A 15,583-nucleotide genomic window follows, 5' to 3' on the forward strand; every position below is an offset into this window, starting at 1 on the left:
ACAAGTGCCCGGCTCGGTCACCCCGGCCTCGGCCGCATAAGCACTACTTTCCCGTCCCCTCCCTCATCTGTGGACACCCGGGAGTGCAGCCCCGTACCCGCGGGGACACACAACTCCACGGGCCCGGGGCCGATCGGCCGGGGCCCCGCGGGCGAGGCGAGGCGAGGCGGAGCTCGGGGACTCGCGTGGCCCGGCCGGATCGGCCGCACCGTCGGGAGCCGGCCCCGCCGCCCCGCGAGCCCCCGGGGTCCGCCCTCGGGCCTGGCCGGGCCCCGACCCCGGCCCGCCGCGAGCCGCCCGCGCCGCCTTTGTGCGCCCTCCCTCCCGCCCGCCCGCCCGCCCGCCTGACCTTCCCGCCGCCCCGGGCCGCCCGCCCGCCCGCCCGCCCGCTCTCCCGCCGGGGTCGGGGGGCTCACCTTCGTCCAGCAGCCGCTCGAGGTGGTTGAAGATCCCGCAGAAGTTGGGCAGGCTGCTCATGAGCTTCTTGTCGTTCATCAGCTGCATCAAGTAATCCGGGGTGGGCTTCGGCTTCTCCTTCGTTTCCATTTCCCCGACCATATTCCAGGCTCCGCAGCTCACTCCGCCCGCCGCCGCCGCCGCCGCCGCCGCCGGGGGAGAGGAGGGAGGGGCGGGGGCGAGCTCCGGCCGCCGGCCGCTCGGGACGCGGCGTCCCGCTCCGCTCTGCTCCGCTCCGCTCCGCTCCGCTCCGGCTCCCGCGCCGAGCCCCGGGGCGGCCGGCTCCGCGCGCCCGGCCCGCCCGGCCCGCCCGCCCGCACGCACGCACTTCCCGCCCGGCCCCGACGCGCCGCGGCCGCAGCCGCTCCTCGGCCGCCCGGCGCGGCTCCCTGGCGAGGCCGGCGGCGGCGGCGGCGGCGGAGGCGGAGGCGGGTCTCGCGGCGCGGGGCCGGGGAGCGGCGCGGGGGCCGCGGCGCCGCGAGGAAGCCGGGCCGGGGAGGAGGCGGTGGCGGTGGCGGTGGCGGTGGCGGTGGCGGTGGCGCCGGGGCTCGCGAGTGTGCGGTGCGGTCCGGTCCTGCGCGGCGGGCGCTCCGCGGTGCCGTCGCCTCCCTTCGCCTCTCGCCTCTCGCCTTCGCCGCTGCCGCCGCCGCCGCCGCCGCGCTCCGACTGCGCTCCTCCTCTTCCTCCGCGGCTCTCCTCCTCCTCACTCACTTGGCGGCGGAGTTCGCCTCAGTTCAGGCGGCGCTGCCGGCGGCGGCGGCGGCGGGGGGAGGGGCGGGGCGGGCGGGGCGGGCGGGGCCGGGCCGGGCCGGGGGCGGGGAAGGCGGGCGGGCGGGGCCGCGCAGGCGGGGCAGGCGGCCGTTACGGGGCCGGGCGCGCTCCCCGCTGCCCGCTCCGCCCGCCGCCCGCCGCCCCTGGCCCCGGGGCGCACGGAGAGCCGGGGCGCGGCCTGCGCGGGGCCGGGGCCGACGGGGCGGGCGTGCGTGCGGCCGATCGCGGCTCGCCGCGGCCTGGCGTCCCCGCGCGAGGCTATGGTTGTGGGTCTTTCCCCCGTGTGTCCGTGTGTGTGTGTGTGGAACCTGTCGCGGCGCACGCGCACACACGCACGCGCGCACGCGCACGCGCGCCTCCCTCTTTTGTATCTTTTCCCCCTAACGTCCTGTTGCTTCGCCCGCGGGCACTCGCGGGTGGGCGTCACGTGGCCCGACACGTAGCCCCTGCCTGAGACCCACAGCGCGTGCGCGCGCGCGCGCGAGCGAGCGCGAGCGAGCGTGCGTGTCCCGGGCTGTGGCCACGCCCCCCTCTCCCGAGGGCCGCCCCGCCCTGTCGGGGGAGGGGCCTGCCGCCGCCCCGCCCCCCGGAGCGCGCGCGCCTGCGTGGGAAGCGGGGAAGCGGGGCCGCGGGTGGGGGGGGAGGGAGGGGTGCGGCGGCGTCCACGGCCGCGGGACCCACACGCGGGGCGGAACCGTCGTGGCGCGGCGCCCACCGTGCGGGGAGTGGGGAGTGGTGCGGGGGAGGAGCCGGCCGTGGGACCCGCCCCGATCCCGGGATCCCGCTCGTGATGCGGGCGGGCTGCGTGGGCGCCCGCTGCGGGGCTCCGGGGACGGCTCCCCGGGCCCGGTACCCGCGGGGACCGCGGCCGCCCGCACGCAGGAGGAGGGAGCCTGCGCCAGGGCAAAGAAATAGTCAGCATCCGTCTGTGTCTGCGTACTGGGGGGAGAAAGTTTAAAAAATAAAAGAAAAGGGAAAGCAAAAGCGGCGCCCAGAAAGGGGCCTTGTGTGCACTGTGGCGGAGTTGTGCCGCTTACGTTCGTTTGGTGGCCAAACGATTTTCTGAATTGCAGCAAATGAAGTCCTGTGATTTACAGACGCCCATCCGTCAGTCATTAAACCTTGCACCATCCATGTTTTGTTGCGAGTTCTTTGCAATACGGGCTCGCCTTATTAAAATGTAGGCAAGATTATCAAATGAGCCGTTTTTTGAGAGTTGTTCCTGGCTATGGTTTTCTGTGAATCTTGTCAATGTATTTTAAGTGTGAACGTAAGTAGGGTGGTTGTGGTTTTTGGGGGGATTTTTTTTGTTTTGTTTTGTTTTGTTTTTTGTTTTTAACTTTGCTTTACAGGAATTCTAAAGGACATTGCTAAAACTGTGTGGTACCAAATGTATTTAAAGCAATTTCAAATACGCATGGCCAGTAGCTTCTGGAAGTTTCATTTAAAAGACCGAAGTTTTGGGGGGTTTTGTTTGCTTGTTTGTTTGTTTTTAAATTAAATTACTTAGATGAAGTTGCCTTGATAGACAAAGTTAAAAGCACATGAGTCAAATAATTGAATTTTCCAACAATAGCTATAATTCTAATTACTATAGAATATTCACCATAATTATCTCTGTAAACAAATGTAAAGGCATAAAGTAGAAATTTGATCAAAAAGCTGTTTCTACATTTTCCAACAGAACCTAGAAAAAAACGAAAAGTTTGCATCTTGCATATTATTAAAGAATATTTTGGTGCTGAATTATTCATAAGCTCTGCTTGTGCAAGAGTAAGTCCCCTTTCTAAGTTGGCATGCTTAGCTTCCTGGGCCCTGGGCTAACTGTAGTTCAGTCAATCAGAGCAGTCCTGTGTCTTAGGTAATACTGGCATCCCCATTTTTACAGAAGAGGAAACCCCGAAGAGGAAGAGGTAAACTAGATATTTACACAGCACTGTAGCTAAGGAGCTCTGTCTGCTGTTCAGTTATATTTTATTCCAGAGTGCCATTCCACATTTTTGACCCACAGGTTTATAATGTAGCTGGGAAAAAAGAAAATGACACTGTCCTTGCTCCCCCTGAATTGATCCATGGTGGGCCCATCGTTAGAAATAGCTGCCTTGGAGTGCAGAGTAAAAGTTCCAAGTTGGTGTGGGTCTCTCCCCTCAGTTTGGCCTGCTCTCCCAGGTAAGGGGAGAAATATCCAGAGTTTACCAGGACCTGCCCAGCCCAGAGTGACCCTCCCCTGCACCATGGCGGCCAACCTCACTTCACTCACTCTGTAGTCTCCCTGGAATCCACCTTGACCCCTGCACCTGCTTGGCATGCGCAGGCTTCTGGGCTTGGCGTTACCCCGGGACGCTTTCCCACTCCAGCTCCCACGCCACTGCTACTTTCAGTTCAATTTCCAGTTCTTGGTGTCAGGTTTTTGCTTCATGTCATGTCAGATGCGTGGGTAGGTTTGTTTGCCATCAGGGTAAAGACTTCCCTTCCTTCCATGTAGAATCTCCCACCCCCACCCCACAAGGGCACATTTATCTGTAGGCTTCAGTGACTGGCATGCCCAAAGAGGAGCGCCGGGTGCCTGCACACCAAACTCTCACCTAGCTTATCTCTTTCAGTGTTCACTAACACCCGGGAGAGGCAGGAGCGGCCATTCCTGAGAGGGAGGAGGTTGACTCCCTCAGAACAGTTCAGTGGCTAGTGCAGGGCCACGGGCCTTCCCCAGGTATCCATCCGCAGGATCCCTCCGTCTTCTGTCCTACAGTCCTGCTTCTGATCACTGGGGACATATTATAGTATCTGTCACCCCAAATGATGACTGCATGCAGTGCAGACGACAAGGTTTGTCGGGATGCGTACCTCTCAAGCGCCGAAGGCCTCACAATTATCACAGATCCTTTAGTTCTGTCATTACAAACACACCTGAATACACTATTCAAAATGAGCAGGACAGATGTACATGAAGACGTGCATAGACAGGTATGTGAAGACCCTTGTACTAGCTACTTCAGTGGGGAAATATGCCGACTACTCTATGGACACTAGAAATGGCTCTTCATTCCAGCACTGTCATTAGCCACTCTCTGTTCATTTCATTGGCTCTACTAGCTCACTGCACTCCCTGACATCTGAAATAAAAACCTAACAGTATCCAAGCACCTCTGCCTTTATCACCACGGTGTTTTTTACAAAAACAAAAAAGCATTCTAAACTTCACGTTCAATATTTGATGGCTCTTGGTTCCAGTATTCTTAAAATAATAATAATAATAATAAATGTCCATAAAAGGGGGTGGGGGAACCCAGGTATGCTTGTATAATTACAGAACATTTAGGATTCCTCCTTAATTGCAAGGTGTTTTATCGGATACTGTCGGAAAGACTGAAAATGACCTAGGGACTGCAGTCAACTTGAAATGTCAGGTAACAGTGTAGATCAGTGCCCTGAGAGGTGGGGTAGCAGCAGCAGGTTCGGGGGCGGAGGGAGGGCTTTTTACCCCTTGTGCAAAGAACCCAACAGTAGCACGCCTTCCTGTCACCGAGGCGTGCTTCTGTCTCTCCTCAGACTGGGACGCTCTGCTCCCTTGGCTGCTGAGCTCTGCTCCCTGCTGCCTTTAGAGCACTAACGTGTCCCTTCCAGATGCTGCACCAGCACCCAGCTCCAACCCCTGCCCAGCAGTGAAATATTAACTGGCCGCCGTGTAAGGGTCCTGCTCATTTGACCCGAGATGAAACTGTGGAGGTAAAAACACTCAGAGCCGGGATGCAGGCCCTCGTGCCATGTAATCTGACCTTCCTTCCATGTTTAAGCAGACCTCCAAGTGAAAAAATAGCAGTTAATTACAGGACTCAGAGAACGAGCGAGCTTCAAACACACTCTGTTTTGATCAATTTTCATACTGACTCATAGCACTATTTCAGTATTGCTTCTCTGGATTGGGCTAATTTCATGGTTTTTTTTTTTTTTTTTTTTTTGTCTCTTCGGGATCTGGGTCCCTCAGAATGAGTCAGTGGTTAGGTTATTTTAGCATGTTCAGTAGCTACCGTTGGGTTCACAGTGTGTTCATTTTAAACAGCTAATGTGGGTAAACACTTTATAAGCAAAGGATATAACACTCATGGCACTTAATCAAATGCCATTGTCCTTACTTCAACTTAGAGGCTGAATGTATTTTTCTGGTAACTGTGGCATATGTGACTTACTTCTAAACTGAGTTCCCAAACGGTCAGTAAGAGACCAAAAGGAGTCCTCTGGAGTGTCGGGCACTGTGGTTAATTCAGTACACTGCAGCCCTGAGATGATAATTGCTTCATTTTACAGTTGAAGACAGTGAGGTCCAGACAGTAATATGACTGGTCCCTCAGTCAGTCAGTGCTGGAGACAGGATTCCCTTCTCATCAGACCTTCAAAGTGAGAGACGGAACATGCTGGCCCTTCCATAGGCTAAATTCGGATGCCCTGGAGCTGCGGTCTCTTTTTCTCAGTATGTAACCCCACCAGTCATGTGAGCTCTTTCACATGTTAAGCTCTCATATCTAACAGTGCTGGTGGTGTCCAAAGAAAACCCAGTGGCTGCTGGGCATGGAGAGTCAAGGTGGGTGCCCATGCTGTGTCCATAGTTCCACACGTGGGAGAGTACAGGCAGTGTTGAGTGGACTTGATACTTTTTTAAAGAGAGGAGACTAAGGTGTAAACAGTAAACAGTGGAGGGGGGGTAGGATCAAGATACATTGTATACATGCATCAAATTCAGACAATTACTATTTAACTACCTTGCTCTCTGTGTATCAAGTCCTTGGAGGTTCTTACCTAAAAGCCTGAGCAAGTAACTCTCTTTCGTGTATCTGAAAGCTGGACTGGAAGAACTCTGAAAATTTTTGAAGTTCTAGAAGTTTCTAGTTGTGGGAAGTCTTCACTGAGAAGAGCAGATCCCTGTTGTTTAATCTGCGAGGTAGCCCTGTAACCAGATGACAGAAGAGATGCATTTAAAGCCTTTAGCTCTTGGGCTGAGGACAGAACTCAGAAATAGAGCGACTTGCCTACCAGGCAGGAAGTCCAGGGTCCCATCCCCTGCACAAACAGAAATCTTTACGTGTCCAATTTTATTCTCCAAAATCTTTTTCTTTTTTTCTTTTTTCTTTTTCTTTTTTCTTTTTTTTTCCCCCCTCTCTCTCCTTAGATATTTAACCTTAGATATTTAACTGTTTTCATTTCCGGGCTGGGCAGAAGGGCATTGTGCAGAAGGGGCAGCTTCTGGGGGTCCGAAGCTTTCTCTGCCTTCACGACAGGAAAATGTAAGATCTGAGAGTTGGCTCCATGAATTCAGGATTTGCAGGGATTCTCAGGGCTGTGTTTGATGGTTGTGAGGTGCCGTGTGGATGCCGGGACCACCAAGCCCTCTCAGAGCTGCAAGTGTTCTCAAGGACCCTTCCCAGCCCGAATCATTACGTATTTGCATATAGGATTAAAAGCAGTTATTCGCAGCCTGATACTTAATCAATACGGCTTTATCAGTTTTCAAAGGGTGTTGTTTTGTTTCATTGTTTGAGACAGGGCCTGTAGCCAAGGCTGCCTAGCCCAGGCTGACCTTGAACTCATTACAACTCTCCTGCTGAATTTTGAAAGATTTGCGTACCACTCAGTTTTTTGCTACAGGCCTAACCGGGCGGTGTAGCCCTTTCTCCCTGTGCGCCCAGGCTGTCTCTGCAGCTCTGCAGCCTAGGCAGACTCTGCCTTCCAGGGCTGGGGACATGCTCATCCTAGCATTCTTTAAAAACTCTTTCTGGCATTACCTCTTTGTATCAGTCTCTACATACTTGGAAAACTAATTGTGTGTGTGTGTGTGTGTGTGTGTGTGTGTGTGTGTGTGTGTGCGTAGACCGGAATTACTAGGTTTTGCAAATGACAGTGAAAGTAGATAATATTTTGTCAAAAGTGTGAGCAGTTTCTTTGGGTACATATCCCAATTCAGAAAGGAGGTTGATAAAGGACCCTTACCCTATCCCAAGGGAATGCCAAAACCTTAAGCCTTCAGCATTTTGTCTTCTGCTTCTGCCATATTAAGGCTTGCAGAAATGGGTCTTTGCTAGAGTTAAAATGCTAACTGACCACCAGAGTGTATGTGTTCAACAGCCCTGTTAGTGGCCCTCAACCCTCTACCAGGCTACACTGACGGTACCCACATCTACTGTTTCCTAATCATATTCTGTCCAGACCAATCATCAGATATGTACAGTTATATAAGCATAGACCTTAAGGACCACCAACTTGAATAATTATTGCCAATTGCACTGTCCCCCCGCCCCACCCCAGCCATTGCTAACATTGTTTTTGCCTGGAAATAAAACGTGGCATGGGAAGATGAGTAACGCTTTGTGTCTAACAGCTCCACACCGCGCGCCCTGTATTTATAGTGTCTGGGATTAAGTAGCACCGAGAGACTGTGGGACTGCGTGGCACCCGTGTGATAGGGTTCTGTGTCCAGATGCAGCTGTCCGGGGACAAGGATGACTGTGGGGTGGGAACTAGGAAAAGAAACTACTCAGTTGTGCAATCAAGGAGGTTGAAGGCAGCCTGTCATCAGCTGATGGGCCAGCAAAAGCCCAAAGCCTCTCTATCCCCTCTATAGAACAGCTAGCACTGGTAGGCAGCGACAGCAGACTTTCCTGACCTCCGTGACCCCGTGGCCAGGCTCAACTCCTTCTTCTCCTCAGCTGACCAGGTTTCAACACTAAGCTGGGCCTATGCCTAGCTTCATGAAGAGTATTGGCCCCAGCCAGGCTCTGACCCTTCTTCAGCGGGGGAGGGGGGATGGGTGTGTGTGGGGGGGTGGCAGGGTGCAGACATTAAGTCTGAAAAGTGAGATGAGAGGGAGCAGCCAAGTCACAGGCAGTGAGCACGCGCAGCCTAAGGAGGGCTTTCCTGTTGGAGCTCCTCTAGCACGCGCCTCCCTCTGTGCAGGGTCAAACACTGCCTCCTGCCAAGCACTGCTGCTTGCCCAGGTGATGCAGGTTTACTGCCATCTTTTAGCCCTGGTCCAAAAGGCGAAGTCCTGACAGTGTTCTTCCCCAGGGGAGTGAGTGTGTCACCCCAGCCCAAGGGGCGGAAGAAGCAGCAGCATTTCAGATCCCAAACGGACGTGTGAAAAGTGGCGTCATAAATAAATCAGGGCCACATGAGTGCATGGGTCATTAAATGTCTACCAAAAGGCATTCTGTGTTAGCTTTCCCACACACTTGCCCAAAGTACACGGCAAAAAGCAACTCTGAGGACACACGCCCACTCTCAGGGAGCAGACAGAGATCGCCAGCGATCAGCTGGCTTTCTCCTCCTTACTCAGTCAGTGTGGGAGCCCCAGCCCAAGAAATGGTACCGCAGACACCTGGTGGGGCCTCCTACCGCCATCATCCCACAGACATTCTCTCACCGACAGACACAGCGGTGTGGCCACTAGGAAATTCTAAGTCCCATCAAGGTAACAGAATTAACCACCACACGCCGTAAGTTTTCAATAATTATTACCAGAAGCTCATACTGGCCAGTGTGTGCATGTTTCCGGAATATTTGTAAATATCTCCTAAGTACACAGACGTTTTAGCCACGCAGCTCAGAGTACGTGGCCATCACTTTTCCGTGGCTTCCGACTGCATAAACCACTTCCTACCCCTGATGGTAGGGAGCAAAATGACCCCAGCTGGCCATAGCAACAGCTTCTCAGAAGCTGGCCTCGGTTCTTCACACTCCACTCCTGGAAGGGAGAAGCACTCTGCAGTCGCCAGGTCTAGCCTTCTGCACCCCACCCCTGCCCCGGAAGCACCTGGCCAGCTCCTAGAGGGATGCAGAGGGGTCATACCTCCTACAGAGCTCAGCGGGTAAGTGGACAACTGCCATGTTCCAGGCTGTGCTGGGACTCAACATACCACAGTGTAGATGCCACTGTGGTGCTCCAACACTAACCCACAGACCTGGTGACAGGATTCAGAGGTGAAATAAAGCCACTGGGCTGCGGGCCCCGGCTTGCGAGTCCAGCTTCTTGAGAAACTAAGAAGGAAGCAATAGTTCAAGGCCAGCCTGGGCTACAGAGCGAGTTTAATTCCAGCTGGGTAATCTAGATCCCATATTAATCCCAGCCCTCGAGAGGCAGAGGCAGTCGGATCTCTGTGAGTTCGAGGCCAGCCTGGTCTACAGAGAGAGTTTAAGTCTAGATTCAGTTCCCTGTCTTTGGTCTCTGTCTCTGGGTGCCACAGTCCAACTGCAGGAGAGAGCCACATCACAGCCCTACCTGCCCACTCAGCAAGAATCTGCTTCCTTTATACCAGACATTTGGTCAGCAAGAGCCACTGCCCACTTTAAAAAAAAAAAAATACCATGGGAAAAGTAGCTCTGGTTTGAGGAACTTAAATGCCTTAGACAGAAAAGGCATATAGTCACAGGTGGCCTCTGTAGACTGGTGTCCTCCTCACTGTGGGTTCTTCAGATGTCCCCTGAAGAGCTCTTCATGTCACTACAGTGGACACTACAGCTTCCACAGATCAGCTACACGCAGCCATCGCTACCACCCACACAACCTACAAAGAGAATTTACCACGCTGAAGCAAAAGATTGCCCTCAGTGGTTTTCAAGGCATTGTTTCAAAATGCAAGTCTGCACAATTAAACCAAGGTACCTAAAAAGGAGGAAAGAGAAAGCTTTCAAATTCAGACTTGGAGCTCACCAAGTCTTCACCTGGAGTCTGCCACCCCACTGCAGAGCTAACGCTGAATGCATTGCATTTGAGTCACATGCTTTATTCACCGGGGGGGGGGGGGGGGGGGGGCACGCTGTCGATAGACACCTGGGAAACCATCCAGTCTGTTGCAACTGGGCACCCTCAGGGACGGTGCTGAGAACTTTCCTCTATAGCTCTATGTCCGCAAAAATGATTTACTGTAACCCTTACACAGCGCTTACGCAATAAGTAAAGGCAACGCTGTGGATCATAACACAAAACTTAGATGCCCTATTTCATACCAGATTTCCCCACAGCAAGATCCCAATAACATTACAAGTTAACTTAGCAAGGCTCGTGTCTGTGCCCAGTTCCCAGCCCCCTCTTGGGCTTCCCTGGCTCTCAGCCTCAAGGGTTCCCAGGCTGTCTCCTATCCTCTGTGTCATCATAGGGTCCTAGTGTTGATGCCCATCAGGCCTAAGGTCCCAGGACAGACCACCAGAGCCTCGGCCGGTTATGCTAATCATGAAACTTGCTGATTCAACATGACAGGACCTCTTACAATGTTTGCTGGTCGGCACTGTAGGGTGTACCCCCCTAAACCCTGTTACAGCCGTCTGTCAATTGAAGTTCCTGAAGGTGAACTTGGGATAGCACTTTGTAGAAATGCTTCACTTGAATTCGATTATTATTTACTCTCCGTTCAACACTGGCTTCTGTCGTCTGGGTCTTTACAACATTCGTCCAAGATGCCGTCATGGCAAGGAGAGTCCCATAGGGAGGGGAAGCATCCAGGAAAGAGCTGGAACGGGCCATGCACCCCCACACCTCCTTTGCTAGGAAATAAAACTACAAGCAGTTTGGTTCCCCTCCCCCCCAAAGGTCCAAACACCAAGAGACCACTTCTCAGCCATTAGCTCAGCGTGGAGCTCTTTCTTCAACCCTGTGTCTGTGTGACTAAGCCCTTGCCTGTGCCCCACAGATCAAGGCAGCTCTCTAGACCTGACAGAGCCAGTGCTTGTTCGAAATCATTTGCAGCATCTATTTTTATTGAAGAAGAAGAAGATCCTGACTTCTGCACAATGTTATGAAATGGTCCTTGAACCTGTCATTTATTCTTAAAATGTAACTGAAGCAAATTACTAATCGACCTCAGGAAAACAAAAACAGCATAATGAAATTGTTTAAAAGGACGGGGCACGATGCCTTTGACAAAGAATCAGATGGAGACAGTGTGGTGGCCCTGCCCCTGTGATCCCAGCACACGATAGGCAGTGGTGGGAATATCTAGAGTCTCCAAAAGCACTGCAAGGGAAAAACACAGAGAGGCCCTGCATCACCCTGCTCATTAAAACTGACAGTGTATTCCACCTGAAGCTTAGTATCCAAGAGCCAAGACCCAGTCCAAACCACCCTAGGGCTCATGCTCACCCCAGGCCCTAGAATCATCCGTGTTGGGTCTTTTCTGCCCTCCAGTGTCTGAGACCCCAAAACTCCACAAGGCATTTGCATGTCTGAACACCCATTCCACTCTGACACAAATAACCTGCACTTCCGATGAGGTCAGTGCAGGCTCTCCTGGAATGCCAACAGTAGTCCCTGCACGCAGAGACTGGGTGATCTCGGGAAACTACCCATGTCCACTACAAACATCTACGGTGGCCGGCTACCACCTGGTCCACCCTCTCCACCTCTGTAAGCCCCTGCACCCCTGCATCAGACGCACCTCATCCTTCTGACTACTTCTGCATTCTCCTCAGGCTGCCTGCAGAGCTTAGCTCAGCTTATACCACCCCTCCCCATCCCTGCTGCCTCCAAAACAAACACAAATTAGCCAAAGGACAAAGGCACTTCTGCTACAGAAAGGTCAGAGCCTTAGAAATTACCAACCCTGGGGAAACCACAAGGTTGCTGACCAGTCCGAGCTCACCAGCAGTGGTTTCCAGAGGCTGCCCTCATTTACATGGCAGCAGAGACCTGGGTCAACCCATTCCAATCCTTCTTAAACATTCTTACCAACGGTTAGCACAGGTGCAAGTTCCAGGCACCTTCTCTGTCCTAGGTTTTTGTCTATGCTCGGAGAGCCTGCGCTGAATCCCTTGACATCATTCTCCTGGCCCTCAAAGGGTCCTTTCTCTCTTGAGCATTCTCTAGGATGCTCTGACTTTTCATCCCCCACCATGTCTCATAACAAGTGCCTCGTGTCTGATGTCTTAGGAAATGGCCTTTGCTAACTGTAGCCATTTGAATGAGCTGCCTCCTGTAGGCCTGGGCATTGTGATACTTGGTCTCCAGTCGATATCATCATGTGGGGAGGCTTAAGAGTTGTGGCCTTGTTGGAGGAGATGTGTCAGTGGAGGCAGGTTTTGAAAGTTTAAAGACTCTCTCTCTCTCTCTCTCTCTCTCTCTCTCTCTCTTCTTTTTGCTGTCAGCTCAAGATGTGAGCCCTTGGCTTCCTATTCCAGCTGCCATGCAGTTACTCTGCCATCATGGACTCTAATCCTCTGGCGCCATAAGCCCAAATAAACTCTTTCATTAGAAAGCAGAGCTGAAGGGGAGCCCTTCCTCGTGGCTCGTTGGAGCTCTTGAGTCCATTAACAATGATTCACATTTTCCAGTCACCTTGATTCATGAACCTCCTTCCGGCATGAGCTGATTGAAGCTTGTTTTCACCAGCCGAGAGGGGCAAGTTACAGTTTCCCAGCCTTGCCCAGGTAGCCCTGGTTCCCCTGGCTTCTGACTCAGGCACAGCGCCCTACACACACACACACACCGCACACACACACACCAAACACACACACACACACACACCAAACACACACATACACACACACACACACACACACTCCCTAAGAACTGACTTGACAATCCTATCTTCATAGTACCGAAACTGTTAAAATTCTCTAAATCATCAGGGGCCATATGAGGCCTTCTTCCTGTGTGGCCTCAGCTGATGATAGCTTCAGGAGGGACTCTTGGCTGCGCCAATTTTACAGAACCGTTTTAATACGCACACAATGGAAACACACATGCTCCTTTTTCTTTTCTTTTTAAGCAGGGTGGGGAGGGGAGGGAGTTTTGGAAACAGGGTTTCTTTGTGGAGCCTGTCCTGGAACTAGCTCTGTGGACCAGGCTGGCTTTGAACTCAGAGACCCACCTGCCTCTGAGGTGTGCTATTCCCACCGCCATCTGGCTTTATATAAGGTTCCTTAAAGTAAGTAGGGGACTAAGAGGAGACTGGAAATTTTTTTTGTGAATTTTTGCACATTTTCTCCAATGTTCCCTTATAACTTAACACAGGATATAGAATTTAACCACTATTATCTGTACTCTTTAATTTAAAGCAACATAATTGCAATCCCAGGTATTTTCAATACGTGAAAATACCAATCTAAAGCGATTTTCTCCAGTTAGTAATTCAGCTACCCTTGCTGTAGAGCTTGCATCCCAAACTGAGCAGGATAGTTTATAAGGCCTGTAATCCCTTTGTTTTGTCTCAACCACTGGAAGGCATTACAAGGCTCAGGGACTTAGACTTGATGACCTTACCACCTGTTTAAACCAATCCCTTTTCACAGTGGGGACTCTTCCAAAGCTGCCCAGGGCCAGGCTGCCATTCTGCCTTCCTGGTGAAAACCAGCCTGATCAGGCCATGCCCTGATCAGTTTCTGCCCCTGAATTCACTTCCAGCTTAAGAGCGGGGCAAGTCATCCCAGGGAGACAGTTCAGCAGATCTTTGGGAAGAAAGAGGAAGACTGTTCTAGCCTCCTCTCTGGAGCTCTGAGCCTCTTTCCCTCCCTTGCTTGGTGCACTCCACACCTTCCAAATAAGATCAAGAAGTTCGGAGACCGCGAGAACTTTAAACGTCTGTGTGTGTGTGTGTGTGTGTGTGTGTGTGTGTGTGTGTGTGTGTGTGTCTGGGTGGGGAGGTGTGTGTGCAGGTAAGCTGTGTGCTAACTTTCTCTTAGGCCCTGGGTTCTGTCCGTAGAACATTCGCGGGTTAACTCAACCTCAGCGTGTAGTGAGTGCCAGTGAGTTATTTTGTGTACATTTTCCCTGACAAAACCACGATCTTATCCCGTTTCTCGCCTTGTGTGTCAGTGTTGATCCCTGGGTCTTCCTTGCATGCTTCGCTCCTGTGGGTGGCAGAGAAGAAGGCCGCCGCCAGCCCAGCGGAGAGGGCAAGGCATACCCGTGGCTAAGAAAGTGCCTCCTCTGCCAACTGTCTTTGGAAACAGGCTCAGTTCGCTCATGCGCAGGAAGAAGGCAGGCCCGGGATAGTGCGGGCGGGAACACACAGAATGACCCCCGGGGATCACGGGTTTGTTGGAGTTTCCAGCACCTTTTATCCTTTGTCTCCCGCCCTCCTTCTTATTCACATGCATATTACCCCAACCAACTCTATACTAAATACTGTTTTTTTCCCCTGCTCCCTGGAAGGTGGTGGGAGCTTCTAAATATTTATGAGGCGTCCTGGCCTGTGGTACTCTTGTGGATGTTGGGAAAGGGCGCTAAAGAATGCGTGCCTGCGCAGGGGGACCCGAAACCAGGCAAAGGACAGCCACACAGGGCCTGGCCGCTCAGTTCCCAGGCCCGGAAGAAAAGCAGGGAGGATGAAGGATGGAGAAGCTGTTGCCAGGAGAGAAACAAACGGTCCAGCCACACAAAAGAAAGAACAGAGTCCCAGCTTTGCCTGCTGGAACGCTCCGGAGTGGGTAGGAATGTGCGTGAGGCAGGGGACTGGCCAGCTCCATTCCCAAGTCGGAAATGAAGAGTTTCCTAGGAGACTAAGAACCTACCCACATTTTCTTTTCAGCACCATTTTCTACTATTATTTGAGTCTGGGCCCCTCGCAGAAGGCGTTAGAGTCTTTTTTTTTTTTTTTTTTAATGCTATTTTCCTAAATTTCATTTTAAAGTGAACGCTCCCTAAATGTTGATATGCAAGCATCTCTAGTTCCCTAGTTCTGGCTTGGAATGTCAATCAACTGTAATACCAGGTGGTCTGTGTGGCATTTTAACAGAAAGAATAACGTATTTGCACCCTGGAAATGAACCGAGGGCATTGTAAGGGCCTTAATGTCACGCCACCAGAAAGAATCATCTCCCTCATCTGTAATTTGCCTACCCCCATCCTTTCCCTTCTCCAGACACTCCAAGCTGAGTTTTCACTGGTATCTGCAAAGAGGACATGACTTCACCCATACAATGGTGTTTATTTTTATTTGTAGATCTCCATGTACAAAAAGATTAAAGTTTTGTTACTTTCAAAAATTTATTCTGGATGCAAGAAATATATAACCTCGACTCCCATCATCTATGTTCCTAGGATGTTAAAAAAAAAAAAAAAAAAAATAGGATATTCTACCTCAGACCTGGCCATGGCCCAAACTTTTGTTTTTGCCAAAGGGAGAAAATGAGAAGTTTTCTGCAAAGCAGAATATGAGTCCTACCTTCCCTCTGAACATGTAAGGTACTCCACACAACTCTGGACACTCTGTAAATCAGCCGTCCAGAGTTAAGAGTGCATGTTAGAAAATTCAGAGCATGTCTTCAATATCCTACCCTGTTACTCAAATCTGGCTACTTGCTTCCTGACTAATTCAAAGCCTAGATGACAACCCAGTGAGTCTCACACCACAAACACACACACACACACACACAC

At 52.1% G+C, this 15,583-nt stretch overlaps 1 protein-coding gene across 5 annotated transcripts in view; it reads right to left on the bottom strand.

Moving 5' to 3' along the window:
- The window catches only part of Qki (QKI, KH domain containing RNA binding), a 97,507-nt gene extending 96,814 nt beyond the window's left edge, over nt 1-693 (bottom strand). For 3 of the 5 annotated variants that reach the window (XR_007835867.1, XM_051206040.1, XM_051206039.1), the window contains exon 1: nt 417-692. Coding sequence is in view for 4 of the 5 variants with exons in the window: in XM_051206040.1 (XP_051061997.1) it covers nt 417-558 (142 nt within the window). In the remaining variant the exon portion in view is untranslated. Of the gene's footprint in view, nt 1-416 lie in introns of all 5 variants that reach the window. The other 2 variants (XM_051206042.1, XM_051206041.1) reach the window with 1 other exon arrangement.
- Between the last annotated feature and the right edge of the window lie 14,890 nt (nt 694-15,583).

This window comes from Phodopus roborovskii, unplaced genomic scaffold (assembly GCF_943737965.1).
Source record: "Phodopus roborovskii unplaced genomic scaffold, PHOROB, whole genome shotgun sequence".
NCBI lineage: Eukaryota > Metazoa > Chordata > Mammalia > Rodentia > Cricetidae > Phodopus > Phodopus roborovskii.